Here is a 21,961-nt window from a genome sequence, read left to right as displayed (position 1 = left end):
GCGACACTGTTCCATGTGCCACGGGATCGGAAAGGGCAAGATGTTTGAAAACTCGTGGAGGGAGGAAATGCAGCTTGAGGCCTCCTTGGAATCAAAACTGCTGACTTGATGATGTGTTGCTCCAGTCCAACAGCTTTTGTCTCAGCATGCTACAACATTGCATGATGCAACATCCATGACTGAGTCAAGAATTAAAGCTTGAAACAAAAAGACAAGTAGAAAAGGAGCAACAGGTACACCGAAGCTGTGCACTCTGTCACCCACCAATGAAGCATTCAAAGAAAATGTCAAAAGAGCACAGTATCAGTGCTGCATCTGGAGACATGCCCTACAAGAGCATCCAGACCTTGATCCATGGAATATGGCTGGGTAAGGGCATGAGGAAACTAAGTCCCTACCAGTGTCGAAATTACAGTCGGCCGTCGGCCGCTGTGCGACAGTTCTTCGATGCGCTGGCTACAGCTTCCTTGATACACAACAGGCCCGCTGATCCTACAGCTATTTGATCACACGCAAAACTCGAAACACTGAGAACTGGTACCTGTAGAAATCTGTTCATGGCATATTACTTCCAGGGGTATTTATTAGGTCTCATCTGACATAGTCCAGAATGCAGCCTTGTAGAATCGCTATGATGCGTTCCGTGCGTCCGTGCGCACGCGTTCCGTCCCGTTCAAAACAGTTGGGCACAAATTCTAACCCGCTCGATGTACCGGTCACCGATATTCGGGACGTGAGGGGCGTAATGCGCGAAAAACGAGTTGGATTGTCGAAAGCTGGGGGTCAAAAGGTCAAAGGTCAAGAGGTGTAAAAGAAGGGGGCAAATTCACTCCTTAAATTAAGTATAGGGAGGAAATGCAGAAATTGCGGCACAAATCTAAACGGCTCGACCTAGGCTCGTGGATGAGTCGGTGTATAGGCATCATGGTAGGAAAAAAAGCCATCCACTGTGTCGAAATTGGAGCACAGGTTCAAAGTGCAATGGGCAGCAGGCAGATTTTAGACATTTTCTGAGCGTACATGGTCTGACGCAGCGATGAAAAACTTTTTTGTGTTTCAGCCGGTGACTAGCATTTTTTATGGCTTTATTGAAAGCGACCATAGATTGTCCCTTACTCGCTGAATGCAAGAGTAAGTGTCGGATAACGCCTTTTGACCCTCAAGAGGAGGCGTTAAACATGGGATGTTCGTTGACTGTTAACAAGGAGTGACTGCTTTTGGCTATTAGACCCCCTCCCCCACCGCTCACCTTTCCCCCTTCCCCGCCCCTTCCCCAGCCTCCCCCTACCCTCCCATCTGCGATAGTGGCGTGTGTTCTAACAATGATGTGTACGCAAACTGCGTGTCTGCATATCTGCGCCTAACAAATGTGGTTCTACGCACAAGACTGAAATTTTACGTTATAATCGTAGCAACAGACCTCAGATGAGCCCAGACGCTCTGCGGCTCTTGTTTGAAAACTAATCCGTGATAAAACCTGACATACATTGTAAACAATGCGTTTCGCCCACTGCATATTATTGACTGCCCACTGCAATCAACTTTAGTTGCATTCAAAGAAACGTTGCGTTGGGATGTTGGACGTACAGGTTAGCACAGAGTTTTTGAATCCTAGTTAGCAGCGTTGGCATATCAAAAATCGATAAGAAGTGGGTGGAGCTTACCTTTTGGCCAGTGGTAGTGAACCGTTACCAACAATTGTGTTGGCCAGGGGATTTATTTACTTTCAACTGGTCGTGCAGCACGATCACTGTTCAAGTGCGCCTAAGTGTGGAGTAGTAATTCTCAACATCCCCAGCGCATTTTCACGCGTTTGGATGTAAACATATAAGTATCACTGGTAGTTTAACAAACGATCAGTATATACTCTGTTTTAAAATGAATATTAAGAAGATTTAGGTAACATATCATGTTGAATTAAAGTAATAATTAATAATTGTCTCAAGCTTTTAACACACATAAGCCACTGTAGCTGCAAAGCACGTCGTGTGGTAGTTACTTTACTAGTACATCGCAAAACAGCAGTACAGTTCGTCGCACCACTCAGGTTTAACCGTGTCATATTGTTTTTAAGTTTGGGAATAACTGATATACATTTATTACAGGGTGTAGCTAAATAAAAGCTTCCCACGTAAGAGGCTTGTTGTCTACAAAATACATTTACTTTGGACACACTCAACACAGACGGAATCCCAGTGGCCCAATCAAATTTTACAAGTAGGTAAATTTTACATAATTGTTTCTTTTTCCACGCAAAAAAGTGTTGGCTAGTTGAAGCTATTGGAGCTACCCGTGAAAATGGCCTCTAGATTGCATCTCAGAGCTTATAATTTTCCAAAATGTTCTGGCACCCAGACCGCATCATAGAAGATCCCGATGTGTACCGCTACCAGTCTTGTTCTGCTCGCTGTCAAAGGGAAAAGCGTAGTTACTCAAGAAGCACATGATATAACAACGATGTGGCGTTCCCTTAAAGGAACAGTAGCCTCTAGGTTCTAGGGTTAGTTTCAGTAATTTAGGTTATAATTGCGGGCTACATAAAAAGTTTTAATGGTTCAATACACGGCATTAGAAATATTTTTTTTTAAACTGGTTTTAAAAACAACGACTACAGTTTATTCAACGGTGGCCGCCACTTCAAAGCGCACGATTCTGAGAAAGTTGCGCAAAACCACTTTCCAATCTAAGCGTGCTACAGACTCGAGGGTATTTCTTATTTATTCCATTTAAAAGCCAAAAGGATGTAATATCCTTATAACGCACATATAGTTTTAGTTATAATATGGCATTAATTTGCCCTAATGAATATCGTTCGGTTAAATAAGGCATTTAGTGTATAATATAATTGCCACTTTTGTGATTAGCCCTGCGTCATTTACCTGCAAAAGTAAAAATGCCAAATACGCAACTTTTTCAGGGTGGCAGCACCGGTCGCGCGGTGTCATGGCGCCAGTTCACATTTGTAGCGTTTGATGTGTAAATAATTATATTAAGTATCTGGTGACAAATACATGTGGGTATATAGACGATTTTGTTATACAAGTAAGTACAGTTGTATGCCAGTAAAATCCTAGAGGTACTGTCCCTTTAATTCTGAGTCCCGGTCAACGAAACAATAAACAGTCATCGCCGAGATAGAGGAAAAACGAGGATTATGATTATGGACATTGATAATGACTAATAAACCATAAGGAGAAACATGATATGCTGTTTTATATTACTGTTAATTTGCTGCCAAAATTGGCGGCCTACAGCTTTGGCTGGCGGCGCCTGCCAGCTTTTTAGAAGCTATAGGCCCTGCAGGCTTACAGCTTTTTCCTGCTCAGTGCACACACTGGTCCCTACAGCCTGTCACTCTCCCTGTTACGACTCCCCACACCAGATTACATACTCAAGCTCATCAAGTGTTCTTGTTCTTCGGAGAGACCATACAAGTCCAAGGAGCTGTGGTTGTAACATTGGTAGACTGGCGTGTACAATGTTTGCAATTGCAGGGCAGTGCTGCATGTTGTGAATGAACAAACTAGAGTCTGTCCAACACGAAGCCTTTGAAGACGAGGAAGAGGAGGAGGAGGACGATTAAAGCCAACTGATTTTGTTTTGAAATTGTACCAGAAAATGTAAATTGTAGGTAACCTATAAAACTCATTTTCGTGGATTTTGCGTGTTTAATATAAGGAAGGTTTAACGGCAAATGAAAACAATTTTCATGCCTAATCAAGCAGGCGCGTAGCCAGGATTTTATTTTGGGGGCGGGGGCGGCAATGTATGAGGCACGGCTGAAGTGTGGCGAATCAGGGCGATTAAATCCGTACCGAGAAGTGGGGGGGGGGGATGATCGCGCGATAGCCATCATCATACTTAGCACGATCGTCAAGCCCACAATAATTTACGCAACACGCGCGCGATCGCGCACGCACGAACATACATACCACAACACACACACGCACACACACACACACACACACAACAATTACACACCCAAACACACGTACATACATTTATACATGCACGCACATGCAAATTTGATCAACCGTACGTTGGCAGCTGTGCCTCGGTATGGCCATCGGGCAGTGCGAGGGGGGGCTGGGGGCAATGGCCCCCAGAAAATTTTGAACCTTTTAAGCCACTTTTCCTCCAATCTGAGGGCCTACTGTGGGCCAATATTCTCATGTCTGATGACAACTACATCTCTACCCTTAGACTCAACCCTACACAGTTAGGATTCAAAACACTTTTCATTACTTTTTCAGAGAGCGTACACAGTTAGGTTAGCTATAGCTGAAGGGTTCTATGTCCCCCAGGTACTGCCGGAACGTACCCTGGGCACGGTCCGGTATCAACGGAACGTACCCTGCGTAACTATCTAGCTGATATGGTTAGGCGTTAGGGGTTAGGGTTTGAGGTTAAGAGTTCGGGTTTAGGAGTAGGCGTAGCTGCTTCCCTAGAGACTCGTAGTGGAGTAGGCGAGGTACGGTCCGGGAGTATAGTCTAATATCGCCGGGACCGTACCTCGGCCACTATTAGATTAGTAATATTAGTAGCAGGTCCCAGGGGTACGTTCCCGCGTCAGTAGCCCTGGGGGATCATAGACGTCCTATCAGCGTTACGCTGTGGTAAATAATACATGTATTAAACAAAGGTATAGAATTTGCAAATTTCTCAGCAATTTCACGTGTTTTTGTATGTTTGCAACCATACTGTTTGGCTATTTGTGAGTCTGGAACATTTTCTTGAAAGACAAGTTCATTTGCATGCGTTGCCGCCCTCAAGGCAAGCATTCGTGTTCAATTAAATAATCCGTAAATCTCACTTCTGCGTCAAGACAGACACAATTTCTATCTGCTGCAAGAAGGCTTGATATATTGGTGTGTAAATTCTACCTGCAACCGCAGCACAGCACATGTACGTTTTGGAGAGGACTAATATGCTCTTGGCAGTCACTCCTGGTTTCAATAATAATTTTTACAATAATTAAAAAGGAGATATCTGTTGTTTCGTTTATTAACTCTTTTAACAGTCTTTTTATGCTCTTTTTCTTCTACGTTCCTCTTACTTTTTTTCTCTTCTCTCTCTCTCTTTTTGGCCCGCGTTTTTTTGGGGGGGGGCGACCGCCCCCACCGACCCCCCTGCTACCGCCTGAATCACAGACGTTTAGCTTGTATGTAACTACAGCATTCATTTCAAAATGTCAATGGCATCTGTAAATGGATGGTATAATATTAATTTTTACATGCATTGGCATCTCATTATTGCCGACACTTAGCTTTATTTAATCCAAATTCCATTGTTTATTGATCGGTTTTGGATAAATCTTACATTAAATAAAATTCCCCCACAACTAGCAAGCTGCCAGTTGTTAGAAAATGCTTTATTTGGTCGCAAGAACATAAGAAAACGAACGTTAAGAAAACATATACCTCACATGCAAAACATATGCCCTATTTCTGCGCTAACTCGTTCATCGAAAGATATACCTGTTTCTGATTATTGTCTACGAAATGAATTTAGGTTTAAAGGGGACAGTAGCCTCTAGGATTTTTAACTGCATACAACTGTACTTACTGTATAACAAATCGTCTATACCCACATGCTATTGTGTCACCAGATACTTAAATTAATTATTACACATCAACGCTACGAAAGTTGAACGGCGCCATGACACCCGCGACGATGCTGCACCCTGAAAAAGTTGCGTATTTGCATTTTATTTTGGCAGGTAAATGACCGAGCGGCTAATCCAAAGGCAATTATAGTTTATAACCTAAATGCTATTAACCGGAACGATATTCATTTCTGGGCAAATTTCATCCATATTATAACCTGAAACTATATGTCGTGTCTTATAAGATATTACAATCCTTTTGCTTTTAAATGAATAAATAAGAAATACCCTCGGTCTGTAGCCCTTGGCTGGAAAGTGGTTTTGCGCAACTTCTCAGATCGTGCGCTTTGAGCGGCGCCACCGTCGTTGTAATCAAACTGTAGTCGTTAGTTTCTAATGGTGATTGAACCATGAAACTTTTTATGTAGCGCAATTATAACCTAAATTAGCTGAAAATAACCCTAGAACCTAGAGGCTACTGTTCCTTTAACTTACTTTAGTTTTTATTGACATGAACATGTACAAAGCCAACATATTGCACAAATAGTTTTGGTTATTTACAGCAATTATACTGTGCAGCAGGTTGATTACATGCCAGTTTTTCCACTTCTACATCATGCTAATAAGTTCTTCATCATCTCATTCGTTTATTATATGCGGCGCTGCGAATGTTGATACCATCAACGCACCCATAGCAACAATCTGTGCCACATAAAATTCTGCATCGAAAACATCATACATAATATATCTAGATACAGAGGTGGCATATATGGTTGCAGCTCTCAAATAAAACTATTAATGAAAAATGGGTATAATTTCGCATTAAACCTTGAGTGTATCATTTTAAGCTCTTACCGCGTCTGTTCTGCAAACGGTGTTCGCCATGTGTCTACAAATGAGTCGCAGGACAGTTGTCTTTGGGACATCTTCACTGACCAACGTAAACACAAACAGCCTTTCCTTCATGTCTGCTGCTGATTTGATGACCAGTGCAAACACGTTCCTGCAATCTGAAACATGATAACAGTACTACATCTTTGGAGTCATATCTGATGGGTGCTATGCTTACAAATTTTTTGTTACGACAGTTTTGTTACCTCTAACACAATGCGTTTGTACCTAAGGCCAAACAAATATCATATGCGTTATTCAATTATCAAGGTATAAACAGTCTAAATACTCATGGGCACACGATCCATACAATCAACGTGAGTGACGTCAGCCGAGTGTTCTAGCTGATGATATATGTGACCTAATGTTACTTTTGTCTACTAAGAATATATTGTGCTAGTTATTCAGGTCAGGTTAATGCTATCGTTGTCCGTTCATTATGACAGTACGACTGATGTGAGTCCTACCGCTCGCATAGGATGAACCCAGTCTGCCTGGGCCTATGACATTGGCTGTTGGCTGAGCTGACCGACGAAATCGCAACGTTAATCAAAACACTTTATTTATTCGTGTATTCATAAGGATTTCAATGAACCTCTTTTTCATATTTTTCTGACAATTGAATTACTTACGAGTATTGTTTACGTTACAGCAGGTATTAACAATAAGGCTAACATGTCTTATAACACTGACTTGTAATATTTCATCAACATAATCAACGACTGTCATGTCTTTGTTGATTTCTTGTTATTGGTTACATGTTGATGTCACTTGTCTCTCAAAAGACCCTGTTCTACACTTTGTTAACAGTAACTTTTATTGTGTTATAGAGACACAGGACCAATCTAGGGCCACATGTCCCAGGTGCACTTTTGTCAGAATTAGATACACTTGCATCTGAGGTCTAATTACAAGGCAATCGTTAAGGCATTAATAATGTGGCTGCATTTTTTGCCATTTCATATCCCAGAAAAGCATAAAACCACACGAATTTTCAGGTTGTTGTAATAAGTAGCCTATCAGCATGAAGGTTAGACTGTATTTTACTAGGTTATCATATTTTCGAAACATTTGAAAGATGATTCTTTGGACAACCATGCAACTTTTCTCTTTTTGGTCCATCCTTACCTTCCGTCTGTTGAATATCCACCACCCTGCGAATGTGCGACAAGTGGATCAGTTCGACGTGTTTGTAGCACTTTTGCAAGCTGCTGATGGTAGCTGCGGCTGCAGCTACTGGACTCTTCATTGAATTTATCACCTTCATCCTTCGTTTACAGATCTGAGAATTGATGAAATGAGATCCTGTATCTTACTAGCCATACAACTGCGTACAACTGTTGAGGTACCAATGCAGCCGCAATCATTTCACAATGAAAGGTGGTTTTTATGATTTTAAATTGAGGATAAATACATTATGCAAATAATGATTCGGCGAATGTTTAAACCTATGCTGAGATTAGATAAATTAAATGTTAGAAAAACTCATTCAGTTAATTATTCTCTGTATAACTCTCGTACATATACATACTACCAGTCAGTCTAACATCAGTTTTAACTGTTTTGCTATTGATCAGGATTATTCAATACCCCACATCGACAGGCACTTGGGACAGTCAGTAAAAACTGAAAATAATAGTCTGTATATCAACTTGCTTTCACAAAAACTAATGCAAAACTAGCCGCTCCCGCACTTGCCGCTGCGAGTGTGCTGTGTCGCCATTATAATGGTATATATAGAAGAAGGTATGAAACTCCGCTGCACGATTTTCGCCGAACGCTCCTCACTTCTTTCAGATTTCTCAAACTTGTCACGCCTCTACGACCTCGATTTTTGGCTCGTTCTGCCCTCTATAGTCCACTGAACACAACTATGTAACTACCGTGGCCAAGAAGTACAACCTTTCTTCGTAATGTGACTTCAAACTCAAAAGTTTTGCAGTTCGTGCCGTTTCTGCAGGAATGTATACCGTTCACAAGTCCGAATGACCCCGCGTTGGGCGCCGCGGAGCGCGATTGGAGACTGGAGACAACTGGAGATGATGCGATCTGCCTGCAGCCAATCACGCTCTGCGGCGGTCGCCCGCGGGGAAAAACTGGGAATCATAAACAGCAAAAAAATGGTAATAAAGAACTGCGAAACTTCTGAGTTTGAAGTCACATTACAAAGAACTGTTGCACTTACGTGCGGATCGGCGAAAATCATGCGGCGGAGTTTCCTACCTTCTATATATACCATTATAATGGCGACACAGCACACTCGAAGCGGCGAGTGCGGGAGCGGCTAGTTCTGCATTAGTTTTTGTGAAAGCAACTTTATATACAGTGACACAACAGTGGAAGTGTAATTGAGGGGTAGTATTTGTGAATGACAATGTGCGTTCATATGAATTATTTTCACACACACACATATATGTATATATATATTATTGTGATACAAAGGTGAGCAGAAAGGGAACACATTTACCGGTGCTGCTGCTGCGCATCCCGAGCATGAATGCTGAAGACAGGTACGATCCATTACAATTATATTCTTACAACGAGATCACAAATATTCACAGAAAAATGGAAAGAAAAATTCAATTGCCAACATAGATTGTCATGGACTTTTGCATCAGTCTGTTGCATTTAGCATCCAAGTAGCCTGTGCTGACACGTAAACTGCCAGTACTGATCTCCAGAACAATACCTGACACAGCGCATTCACTTTCTGTAGAAGCACACTCACCTCGAGCCTATCATTGAAGAGGAACATGGTTAGGTTGTCGCCACGGTGACCGACGCTGTCATTCAACTCCACCATGTCAGCCTTGGTGACAAACTGTCGATGTGAGGACAGTAAATCCGCCTAAATAGTAGTATAGTACATTAAGTGACTTCTTGCCCTTCTATAGCATTACTCTTTCATTGTGCAGTCTGAGATTAGAATTCTGTCCAATAATTATAAATCTCCCAAAACACAAAAATAAACATATCACCACCAAAACAGTCACTAGCATTGTCAACAATCACCAATAATGACAGTACTAATACGTAATAATTAATACCAATAGTAGTAATCCTATATCACCAACATTAGGCACACTCATTCAAATCGAGCCAAATTTTCCACGTGATTTTCTAGCAATTTGATCATACCCACCATCTACGCTATTTCATTTTCATGTTAATCTGTGAATTATGATAACAGTAAATACGTGCCAGTGCAATTGTGCTCACCAGCAATACGAACCTATCTACGTTCACATTCCTTTAACGTTTAAGTTACAGTAATAGCTTGGTTGCTTAATAAATAATGATCTAAAGTTGCAACTGGGTAATAGAAACAAGGTTCAATTCATGTGGTTTCCTAATCTGATACGTTGAGCTGGAATCTGTCCTCGCAGCACCACTGTGCAATTTTTATCATGAACTATGCAGAATATATATTTATATAGCTGAGGCCACAATTAAAAAAAGAAGAAGGTTTGCCCTCACCCGACCCAGGCTGAAAAGTTTGGGTAGGTAGGTATGCTTTTTTTTGAGGGGGGTCTTTTTACAAATTCAGCATGGTGTCTACATGCTTGTGTGTGTTTGTATGGAGATACCTTTTATGTTGAATGTTTGTTTTGCTTGGTACATATAATGTATTGCCTACAGATTTATATAAGTAGTAGTGGTCAACTCGAAAGCTTATTGCTACTTTGAGCACTACGCACATTCACCTTGAACCTATCGATTCTATAATATTATTTATTTCTCTCCTTTTTTACTTCTATCTGAAATTATCTGTACAAATGAATGAAAAGTGCAAAATAAAAGAATGAATAATGTACGGTGATACAATTTTTGAAAAAAAAATGGGAAAGATCAATAAAAATGTTCGAGTCGTCCCCTTTTTAGCGGGTCGGTCGTGTGAGGGCAAACAAACAATATTTTTATTATGGCCCAAGGATATATGAAAATTACCATATTAAACGGTATGTAAAACGTGCAATAACTTTATATTCGTCAAATTATTGAAATTTGGATATCTTGCTTCTTACCAAAACACTGCCACCCAATTCTAGAACCCACAACGTATGACCGCATAGTTTATACTGGCACAACCTGGCAGAACATGGCACAACCTGGCAGTGATGCCATGCCTTTTTACTCTAATAATGAAAATTAATCCAAATTTGTCTTTATTATGAAACTTCCTTTGATACAAAGAAATGCAAATTGTGTTCTTAAGACAGACGTATCTAGCAATAAAATACGTTTAGCACTTACTATAAACTTTAGTATGATCTCATGTAAAACCACTAGTATTACTATACTATAAGCAGATAAACCTGTATATATGAGAATAACTCTAGATAAATCCAAAAAGCATCCATTATAGATGCGTGTCCACTTCATGGGTGTCCACTATCACGAGTTTGACAGTATGTATTTAGACGTCTCACCTTCACTTTAGTAGGTCACTTAGGTATTCAATTAATATTATCTAGAAAATTCATCCAAACTTCATGCAACCATTAATGCCAGTGGGCATCTAAGACTGATCACTAGATGAATGATTAGCATGTGTTCATTGTAGCACATATCATTAGCCTCCTATTCCCAGAATGATGTGAACGACCAACCGATATTCCACAAATCAGAGAGAAAATTATAATTATAACTAGAAATGGCAGTTGTCGCCAACCACATGTATCCCCCGCGATCTAGTATGAATGAAAAATCTCCTGGTTTTGGTACGTGACACACTTTCTCTCCAAGATGTGTAAGTATACCAAGTTTGCTCACGCGAGGTCAATAAGGGGCCGAGTTATAGAGCGGAAAGGAAATATGATCAAGGTCAAAGTCAAATAAAGGTCGCAGTGACCTGGGTTTGGTACGCGGCACACCTTCTCCCCAAGATGTGTAAGTATACCAAGTTTGGCCGCCCTAGGTCAATTAGGGGCCGAGTTATAGAGTGGAAGGAAAATATGATCAAGGTCAAGATCAAATAAAAGTCGCAGTGACCTGGTTTTGGTACGCGACACACCTTCTCCCTAAGATGTGTAAGTATACCAAGTTTGGTCACGCTAGGTAAATTAGGGGCCGAGTTATAGAGCGGAAAAGAAATATGATCAAGGTCAAGGTCAAATAAAGGTAGCAGTGACCTGGGGCCTGTTGTCAGAAACTTCGTAAAAGTTAATAGCGTTGAAAGAAACCTATCGTAACTAAACTTACTTAAGTGAAAACTCACGATAACAGGAACTTCATAATTTCATGTCACAAGGCTGCTGATTGGATGAGAATCGATCACAAAATTCAAATTCATACACATTTATTGTACATCACAGTAATTTATGCATATTATGATGGCTAACCACATATAAATAATATTTGATGAAAAATTACGTGGTCATGAATTTATTCTGCACAACAAGACAAATTCTCACACTGTAACGTGAGACGCGAGAATCGTGGCAAGCGTTGCAAACCTTTAAAACATGAGAACAAATGTCATACGCCATTTGTAAATGTATTGTTTTGTTTTATTAGCGGTAGATAATTAATGATTTTGACGTGTTTTTCAAGAAAAACACACATTTTATTCATTATTATAAAATATAATATCACTATAATTGTAATTCGTAGTGTAAATGTGTTATTTTCAACTTAATATTAAAGTTAAGGGAGGGTCTAGGATCTCTTAAGTTAAGAGAAAAGTTACGAGAATTTTTAATTCTTTTAACTTTACGAAGTTTCTGTCAACGCTCTAAGAGAAAAAGTTAATGTTAAGACTAATTTGTTTCTGACAACGGGCCCCTGGTTTTGGTACGCGACACACCTTCTCTCCAAGATGTGTAAGTATACCAAGTTTGGCCGCGCTAGGTCAATTAGGGGCCGAGTTATAGAGCAGAGAGGAAATTCTCTAGGTCAAATAAAAGTCGCAGTGACCTGGTTTTGGTACGCGACACACCTTCTCACCAAGATGTGTAAGTATACCAAGTTTGGTCACGCTAGGTCAAGTAGGGGCCGAGTTATAGAGCAGAAGGGAAGGGAAATATAATCAAGGTCAAGGTCAAGGTCAAATAAAGGTCGCAGTGACCTGGTTTCGGTACGCGACACACCTTCTCCCCAAGATGTGTAATTATAGTGTACCAAGTTGTCGTGCAAGGTCAATTAAGGGTAGAGTTATAGAGCGGAAGGGAAAGTGTCTGCGGCGGCGGCGAACGGTGGCTGGACAGACATGAAACCATAGTATACCCGCCGACTTTGTCGCGGGGGATACAACTAGCTATTACTCACATTTTCAGAGTCATTTCTCACTAGATTATCTGGTTCTGCAGTAACCAATCCAAGTAGCACTGGCTATGGAAACATTTTACATATTATACATTTAGCATTAGATTCATGTGCGAAATCCAGCCGAAGTGTACCGAAAAATGGTATTGGCCATAGTTCCTTCACGAAATGTACTGCAAATCACAGAATATGATAGACTAGCAGGACACCCGGCGTTGCCCGGGAAATAAAGCGCTCAGTTGGTGACCACTTGGTTGAAAGAAAAAAAAAACCAAAATCGATCTATCTATCTATCTATCTATAATATAATAGTAGAAAGAGCCGAAGTGTCGTTTTCCGTATCTCCTCCGAAACCGTGCCACGGGTGTTCATGCAAATCGAGCTGGGGCCCCTTCTGGACGTCCCGAATACATTCCGTTACGTTAGAACGCGATTTTTCGATCGTAAAGTGACTTGGAGGCAATTTTCTCAAAAGTTATGTGCCGAAGAAACTTCGGCATTCATCGGAAACCCGCACCAAATTTTAAGATCGCCAAATCCGCATGCTGTGCGTGTGTGCAAACAATTGACAACGGGAGGTGTAACCGTGCCCGCGTTTACCCGGCTCCCAATGCTCTGACATTTTTAGACGCCGTGTCGATTGTCTAAGAGCACACACACACCACACTATATATACCATAACCTTTTGAAATTATGTTAAACTATTAATGTGTTTTCTCACAGGTTTTAATGATAATATAGCTATACTAAATGTAGATTAAAGGTATAATAATAAGCATTTAATTAAGTGGAGCCTTCACTTAGCATAGCAAACCACACTAAACGCACGCACGCACGCACACCGGCACGCGCACACACGCACACACCAAAGATATTGCGGCTGCGGTGTATAAACAGCCAATCACTGCCGCGCACAGCTGTGAGGCGAAAATTTAAGACAAACCCCAACGAGAGACGGCTGCAGTTGTATGTGTGTGTGCGTGTGCGTGTGCCTGTATGTATGTATGTATGCGTGTATGTGTGTGTGTAAATTGGTATGTGTGTGCGTGGGTGCACGTGTGATTGTGCGTGTGCGCGCCCGTGTGTGTGTAAATGTGGTATGTGTGTGCGTGGGTGCGCATGTGATTGTGCGTGCGCATGTCCGTATGTGTGTGAATGCGGTGAGTACGTGCGTGCGTGCCTGTGTGTGATGTGTGTGTGCGCGCGTGCACGCGCAAATATTTTACAACGAGAGGTGTAACCCTGCCCGCCGCCGTCCACTGACTTTCAAGAAAATATATCTTTAAAACTACTCAATGCATTTTGCTTTTTTTAAAGAATTTGACTTATTATTGATGCTTCTAACCAGAATGCTATTTTCAAAAATATATAAATAAGTGAAATTGTACTATGAAATCACCCCATTTACTTTTTTTTTTGAAAAATTGCATGTCATTTTAAGGTAAAATTTCAGATTTTATTTATATTTAGATACAATTTTTTTTTAAACAAATATTGGTATATGACTCGAGTCTAAATATCAGTATTTTTCGTTTACTGTAAATACATCCTCAAATAAAAGTGAGAGATAAATGGTTAAATCGCCATCCTCAAGTCAGACCCCACTTGAACCCATCTGAAGGACGGGTAATAGCCAGATGAGAGACCAGATACCAGAGAAGCGTCGCCTGAGAGGTGTTGATCCTGCCCGCTAAGCGCGAATCTTGCGCGCAGTTCCGCGGCAAGGCGCACGCGACCGCGGGAACGTCCTACGAAAGTATCACGCGCTGGCAGCTTTTGATCCGTGCGCCAAATCGAAAGGCCGGCGCACGGATCAATTGCTGCCAGCGAACAGTCTCGAATTTTAGCTACAGGGGTGCGTTGATTGAACGCTGCTGCAGGGGCATGATTTTTTCATAATTTTTTCGTTTTGCAATGTCAGATGACCTTAGAGGTCAAATCCAATGTGCCCATGTTCTAATGTATCCAAACTTACATGTAATGGCCACCCTTGGACATATATAGAGTGGCCGATATTGATTTGAATCGAGAACAGACGAACAGAGAAACTTCCACAAATATGTATTAGATGACGACATGAACATAGTAGTGAACATGTTATATTTATGTTTTTGTATGCATGCTCACATAAACAACCATATTGTGCAATGGTTTGGTTTTTTCCACAACCTGTTAAAGAAATTTGCTATTTGCTACATACAAAAGTGAATACTATATTGTAAAGGAGATATGCCAGTACCTGTGTATATATGTACGAATTGACGTCGAAAGCTTATACATGAAAATACTTACAGGGCAATTGTCAATGTCATTGACAATGTCAAACATCACAACCTGGCCCTCAGTCTTCCGCTTATCTTCATTAATGTGTCTGCAATAAATAAAGGTTTACAATATGTGGACATCAGTGTAGCTCAACAGACAATTGGTATCAATAACTCTGGTGTATGAAATTGGTGGCAATCTCTGATCACGAGATTTAAGAGAAATACATTATTTGCCCCTTCTATCTTTCAATCAAGAATCAGTGAATAACCTGTTGCTCAAGCTAGCTTTATTGTGTCTCATACAGTAAACATGGCCACGGCTAACATGTAGATATCTCATACATATATCTTCAATATGATAAACTTGTTATTATCATTGGTAAAACGTAGGCACGTAGCACGCCCACAATATCCAGGACTTTATAGGACAAAAGACAATAATAATGCATTTTCCAGTATCAGTTCCACTGATTGGCATAAAATGCAAGCTAACACATTTTTAATACTGACACAATAATTCATCTAAATTGCAATTTGATATCAATTGGAACACATCTGTTTGCATAGATCTATACTAATATTTCCATCAATTGTTCGTGTGTTTGGCTATAGGCGACCAAGCGGTTGGTCCCTGGATGCTGAAAATTGGTCCACATGGGTAAATTACTGGTATGGAGTTTGTGAGACAGGCACTGTTGACCTCAGAGGTCACTGGAGGTCATAGGAGGTTGCAGAATGACAAAATTTCAATTTCTGGCCAAACAAAGCAAGATTCGGACTTACAACACTTATAGAGAACAAAAATGTTCCTCTCCTGATTGGGAAGGTGGGGCTAAATCTGATCTCCGAGGTCATGCAAGGTGGGTAGAGGTCACTTTTCATTATTACACAATGGAAATTTACAGCAGCAAATTACAGACACCCAATGGCCAGTCGGTCAGTTTTTTTGTGTGTGAAAATCACATTGATCCTACGTACCCAAGGTTCTGCCCAGGATTTTTTAGTGCCGGGACTAAGTCGCAAGATGCAAGCGCCGTAGGCATGAAGCCAATCTAGGGGGGTTCGGGGGCATGCCACCCCTAAAAAATTTTGATTTTTGATAGTCTGAAACTCAATTTCCTGCATTCTGAGCAATAAAACCCTTTTTTTAATATCAAAAATTATTGCTGGGCGGAGATATATAGTGCCGGGCGGCAACCGCGAGTCCCGGGCACACCCGCCCACCGTGGGCAGAACCCTGGTACCCATGCATCCTTCATTCGATGTGCAACCTGGATTAAGCACAGGTGGCTAATACTTAGAATAAACGAGTCAGGACAAAACAGGGCTAGGGGGCAAAACCAGCTTCCATATCAGGCAATAGGACAGTACTGTTGGGGTTCGATGAATTGCAATGTCTTCATCAAGTTTCTGCCTTGGTGAGAAAGTTTGTTGCCTGTTTTTTTCCCTCTGACAGCAGAGTACTGCGCCTCACAAAGAAGTTGATATCTAACCCTGATTAGTGGCAATGTGAATCAGTTGAGTTATTTAACCATCAATATCAGCCAGTATATACCATAAATTTGATAGCATATACTATAATAATGTGATTATAGCGATAATATTGTCATATTGCGTAACAGCCATTAGTGTTTAAAGATTATTTCCGTTGATGAAATGAACAAAAACTGGTTACCTCATCACCTCCTTGAGGGCTTCTATTGCCTTATCGAGGGCCGTGTGATCGCAATTGACCTTCGGTGTGTGTTTCAGCAAATCTAAAAGAAGGACATGATTATCGCACACAACATTATAGAGTCATAAAGCACCCAAAAGCTACAAGCTTAATGAAAGTGTCAATGACACTGTAGCTCACCTTGGGTGTGATAGAAGAGGGAGGGGGTATATATAAGGCAAGAGTATATATGGAGAACTCCCATTATATAGCATATCTCCCATTATATACTCTTGATAATGATATATGCATAAGTTTTGATGCGAAAATAAATGTTTCAGATCTGAGTCTGAAATCTTGACGAGAGATGGGGCTACGCCTAAATGATCGCCATTTTGGTTTTCGAATATCGCGCAAATAAAAACAATAAAATATTCCAGTCAAATTACTGTAACAAAAAATCTAAAACACAATATTACACGTATATAGGTATGATTGTAGAGTTGTTGACCAGTTAGACGAAATAAACGTAATAGGATGTTGTCATCTCTCCCATAGGAGTAACAACTGTTTTGGGGCTAGCCTTACACATTCACATACCAAAATTCAACAAAATTGAATGAATCTAGATGGCCATTTTCATTTTTTGCCAAAAAGTGGACGTGGCTCGAAAGTAGGTCGACTGGCGTGCTCCAAAATAGGACGTTCAAATCTCTCCCATAGGAGTAACAACTGTATGCAATTTGAAACATGTGGGTCAAACGGTTCTTGAGTTATCGTTGACCGTAGGCAGACACTGAAATGCATAGTTAAATTGCTAAAATCTACCGAATTTGCATAATTAAAAAAAAAAATCAAAACCTGTGTGATATGTTTTGGGGCCAGTCCTCATTCATTCACCACCATTCATACCAGAAATGAGCAAAACCCATTGAACCTGAACTGACTTGTGGCCATTTCCATTTTTGCCAAAAAGTGGACGTGGCTCGAATGTAGGTCAACTGGCGTGCTCCAAAATAGGACGTTCAAACCTCTCCCATAGGAGTAACAACTATATGCAATTTGAAACATGTGGGTCAAACGGTTCTTGAGTTATCGTTGACCGTAGCCAAATGTTGACGAACGGACGTACGACGGACGACGGACGACACCCCATGGCAATAGCTCATCTTGACGATGTCAAGGCGAGCTAAAAATGACGTATGTAAGCACAAGTTCCAATGTTCCGACAGTATATAATTAAGAACATGTTTGCGGTGACAGTGATTGTTAGTAAAGAGAGTGTTTCCCCTGCAATGACACGAGCGAGGCGGGCCGCCTCAATCAAATTCTCAGCCGCCACACAGAAATTCGTCCAAAACCCACATTGCTGACGAAAATCAGTTCTTCCATAGAACAGTGTTTATAATGCACAAAAATAGCGTAGAATGCACCAAATTGCACCATTTTCCGGGAGTGTGCACCCGGCCTCCCCTAGCTGGGCGATCACCTGCGGTCAAAAACGTGCAAACACACCAAAAACTAAATTACCACCTGGCAGACCTTCTGGCCAGGTGAAGCACTGAAAGGTACTGTTAGCCGCACAATGCGCATCCAAACGCTAATTTCTCCAGTTTTAGACTAGCAAATACTTCGTGTCATGCATAATCACACTACCTTATGACAAAATAAACTCTAGTTCCTCCCATTTCACTGCGCAGTCTTAGGTCTGCACTGCATAAGTCTTATAAAAGGTATTTGAAAATACCTCCAATGTTGTTAAAATTCTCCGATGTTGTTGACAGTTTCCCCAAGCAACCGCGCAGCGGTACAGCGGTATGGGTGTAGCAAAGATAAAAACATGTGACGTCACCTCACCTCTTCGAGGCTAAATTGTTTGGCAAACAGTCGGCGTTTGCGCCAGAATGCCAGTTTTCTCGCCTTTTTCTTGTGAGTTTTAAGCAAACGCGCAGTGAAATGAGAGGAACTAGAGTTTATTTTGTCATAAGGTAGTGTGATTATGCATGACACGAAGTATTTGCTAGTCTAGTACTGGAGAAATTAGCGTTTGGATGCGCATTGTGCGGCTTTCAGAAAATTGTAATGGATTTGACATTCAATGCATGCCTATAAAGAGAAGATCCCCCATATGGCAGGAAAAATATTTTAAAGTAAGAATGGTTATATATTCTGCACTGTTGGCAAAAGCTAGCGCAACTGACACCTTGTGCTGTTTAGAAGTGCGTATAACCTAACCGCCAACTTCACATGTAGCATGCACGCTACACATGGCAACAATTGGCCATGCAGGCGACCGAAGTTGAGGACGGCGAGTCGGAAATGAAATATATTCCTGGGCACACACGGGAGCCGTACGTAAAATACACGGCTCATAAGTGTTGTAGATACACAAGGATACGTGTGGGAAGAGTATACTTCACACACGCGCGACTGTCGTAAATGGGAGAGTTGCATAATTACGATCAGAATAAGTGTGTAGAGTTTTGTACCGTACCGTTGAGCAGCAAGATGATACTCGGAAGTCTCTGAACAGGCCGAATCAGCAGCTCCATGAGACTCTGTCGCCCACACTCTGGCTTGCTCTGACAAATCTAATGCAATAAAACACATTTTTACATTAGTCTAACAATTCAGTATATACCAAACGCAAGGACAAGTTATTTCTATTGGCTTACAGTAGTAATATTATTCTCACCATTACAGCTTCGTACTATTAGCACCATCGGCATTCTTTGCTTAAAAAATAATTATTTCTCAAATAGGTAGAAAAATATGCAGTAAAATATATTCTCACCCGCTAGTAGATATGCTAATTATTGCATCAACGTGAAAATTGGAATTTACCCTGTTATACTATATAAAATGGGAATTAAATGTGTAATAATGCAGCTATGTTCTTAAATATTGCAACAATAAAATTATACACAAAAAAGTGGTGGCTTTTCCCTCACCTCTATCAGCCAATATGCTCTGAGGTTTTTGAACATATCATCTATTTCTTTGTAATGAGTCATTGACTTTCAAATTCGATCTCACAACCAACATGGCTTCCATAACGGTTTCTCCACTGTTACTTTGTTAATAAATGTGCTTTATGGTGTCACGAATCTAAAACTGTCGACATTATGTTTCTAGACTCTAGCAAAGCTTTCAGCAAGGTTCACCATAACCTTTTGATTCTCAAACGCAGTCATATTGTATAGGACATTAATAACCCAAGCAGGATTAACTTCTTACATAAGGACTGGGCTTTCTGTCAAATTGCTATACAACGTGTTGAATAATTGGTGTTAAAGCGTGTATTGAGAGAATTTTGCTCAGAAAAACTAAATATAGCTGAATATAGTCTCACCTGACAGCAAAAATATCACTGATTACACCAACATTCAAAACACCAAGATTTTATGCAGTTATAGCATAGAAAAATTGATTTGACCACCTCATACCAGCAATAAATTTGTGCGTATCCTGACTCTCAAAATCACAAATGGCGTCTTTGAACAAGTGCACATAATTAAAACAAAAGGGCATGCAATTCTGTTTGGTAAATATTATTGAGTTTTTATATCAATAATTCAGAGCACTTTCTGTCATTGTCATTCCCGTGTTACTATCTGACTGGCAATCCACAAGCTTCTCTAATAACAGACTTTACGTGGCATTAGTACTACACTGCTGTTACGCTAGTATGAACGTCTGTGTTTACACTCTGACCTGATTTCTACGGTGCGACGGTATGAATTCATTGTAAATATTGAGAATGGACAAAGGACAACTCCTTAGAATGATGCAAGAACGTTTGATATTCAAACGGTGGATTCGCGACCACTACGGGTGGTCGGATTCCCCGGACTCGTGAGGTTAAGCCTCTAATGAGCAACGATGATGATGATGATGATTACTGCACCGTGATAGATGTCTCGTGCTACCGCGAGAAAATCCGAGAGATGGCAACGGTAAACAGAAACAGAACGCAAAATTGTAATCGTGCATGATTTCATTGGATTTGGTGAATACGAAGGTTCTAAGACATTTTATCGTTATTCTAGACAATTGCTGTTACTCAAGCAATAACGGTAGGTATCATGAAAATGGGGAAAACACTGGAAAAATCTCGCAATACACGCTTTAACATGCAGCATGACCTTCTGACAAATACAAAATTCTATGCATTACTTTGTCTAAATAACCATTAACCTTTACCTACTCACGTTATCGTAGCTACCTATCATTTACTCCCATATACTATAGATTACCTTACTTATCATAAGCAGCTACTTTTGCTGAAATGCCCACATCGATTACACTTGTAAAGAGGCCACTCGCTCCTTGGGCATGCTATGCAACCATCTTTCATTTGTTGACACTAAAACCTGCTACTTGGCCTTTAAAACCATGGTTATATACCTGTTCTAGAATATGCCTCGTCTAGATAGCACACGTATACCATACATTGAATTTATTGGTTATGATTGGAATCTATGCACCAGAAAACCATAAAATGGCTCACACAAAACTGCAATGCCAGTTCTGTAACCCATTTATTTACCGATCTCGAATGGCCCCTTATTGCCTGTTTTAATTACTCGGAACACAAACTCTGTGTCGCATTTGCCACTCCCCTCTCCTTCCTGGCAAAATCGGGTAGCTATGTCCGTGTATACTGACTAATTTTATTTTCTCAGCCAAGCTGTTGTTTAACCCGTGGATATTACACATTTTTGCCGCATACAATGTATGAACTACACCCACTCAAAGAATTCACATGAATCATTCACACATTCCATGTACTCGATTCATTAGTGTTCTTTTCTGACGGCTCAAAATGCAGTTGGGGGTTGTTTTGTCACTGAACAGAAACATTGATAAACTTTCTTAACAAATTTTTGCAACTTTGAAAGTGTTGGCAAACACCAGTTTTCATAGTGGTTCTGAGCAAGCTAGGATTGCACTCAATATTGACGTGGCGAATACTTGTGTGGTTATCCCCACGATGGATAAAAGGGAGGCAGCTCTGTCGACGCTGGGGTGGTATTTGGTGGCACAGTGCCAGAGTGTGGATCACCGTCTTTTGTGCCTTCCATACAATGTTACGACTGCTGTCTCAATCAATATACACCATCTACCCAAGTTGTGTTCTTTGCCTTTTGCTACTTAAACTACCGTATTTACTCGTGTATAAGTCAAAAAAAGTTGTGCCCAACTTCAATAAAAAATGAAAGTGTCAATGACACTGTAGCTCACCACAAAAAAGGACACAAATGAGTGAGTAAGAAGAAG

At 40.7% G+C, this 21,961-nt stretch overlaps 1 protein-coding gene across 1 annotated transcript in view; it reads right to left on the bottom strand.

The window, feature by feature from the left end:
- LOC106817248 (protein ECT2-like) overlaps positions 1–21,961 on the bottom strand; it is a 39,879-nt gene that overhangs the window by 2,741 nt on the left and 15,177 nt on the right. Inside the window, exons 12-18 of the mRNA XM_014821910.1 lie at positions 19,176–19,272; positions 16,703–16,784; positions 15,053–15,131; positions 9,225–9,344; positions 7,625–7,778; positions 6,461–6,615; positions 106–149 (exon numbers count right to left, since the gene is read on the bottom strand). Coding sequence (XP_014677396.1) covers positions 106–149; positions 6,461–6,615; positions 7,625–7,778; positions 9,225–9,344; positions 15,053–15,131; positions 16,703–16,784; positions 19,176–19,272 — 731 coding nt within the window. The remainder of the gene's footprint in view (positions 1–105; positions 150–6,460; positions 6,616–7,624; positions 7,779–9,224; positions 9,345–15,052; positions 15,132–16,702; positions 16,785–19,175; positions 19,273–21,961) is intronic.

This window comes from Priapulus caudatus, unplaced genomic scaffold (assembly GCF_000485595.1).
Source record: "Priapulus caudatus unplaced genomic scaffold, Priapulus_caudatus-5.0.1 Scaffold1649, whole genome shotgun sequence".
NCBI lineage: Eukaryota > Metazoa > Priapulida > Priapulimorpha > Priapulimorphida > Priapulidae > Priapulus > Priapulus caudatus.
Note: the sequence above shows the minus strand (reverse complement) of the source record. Positions and strands in the feature narration are given on the sequence as shown.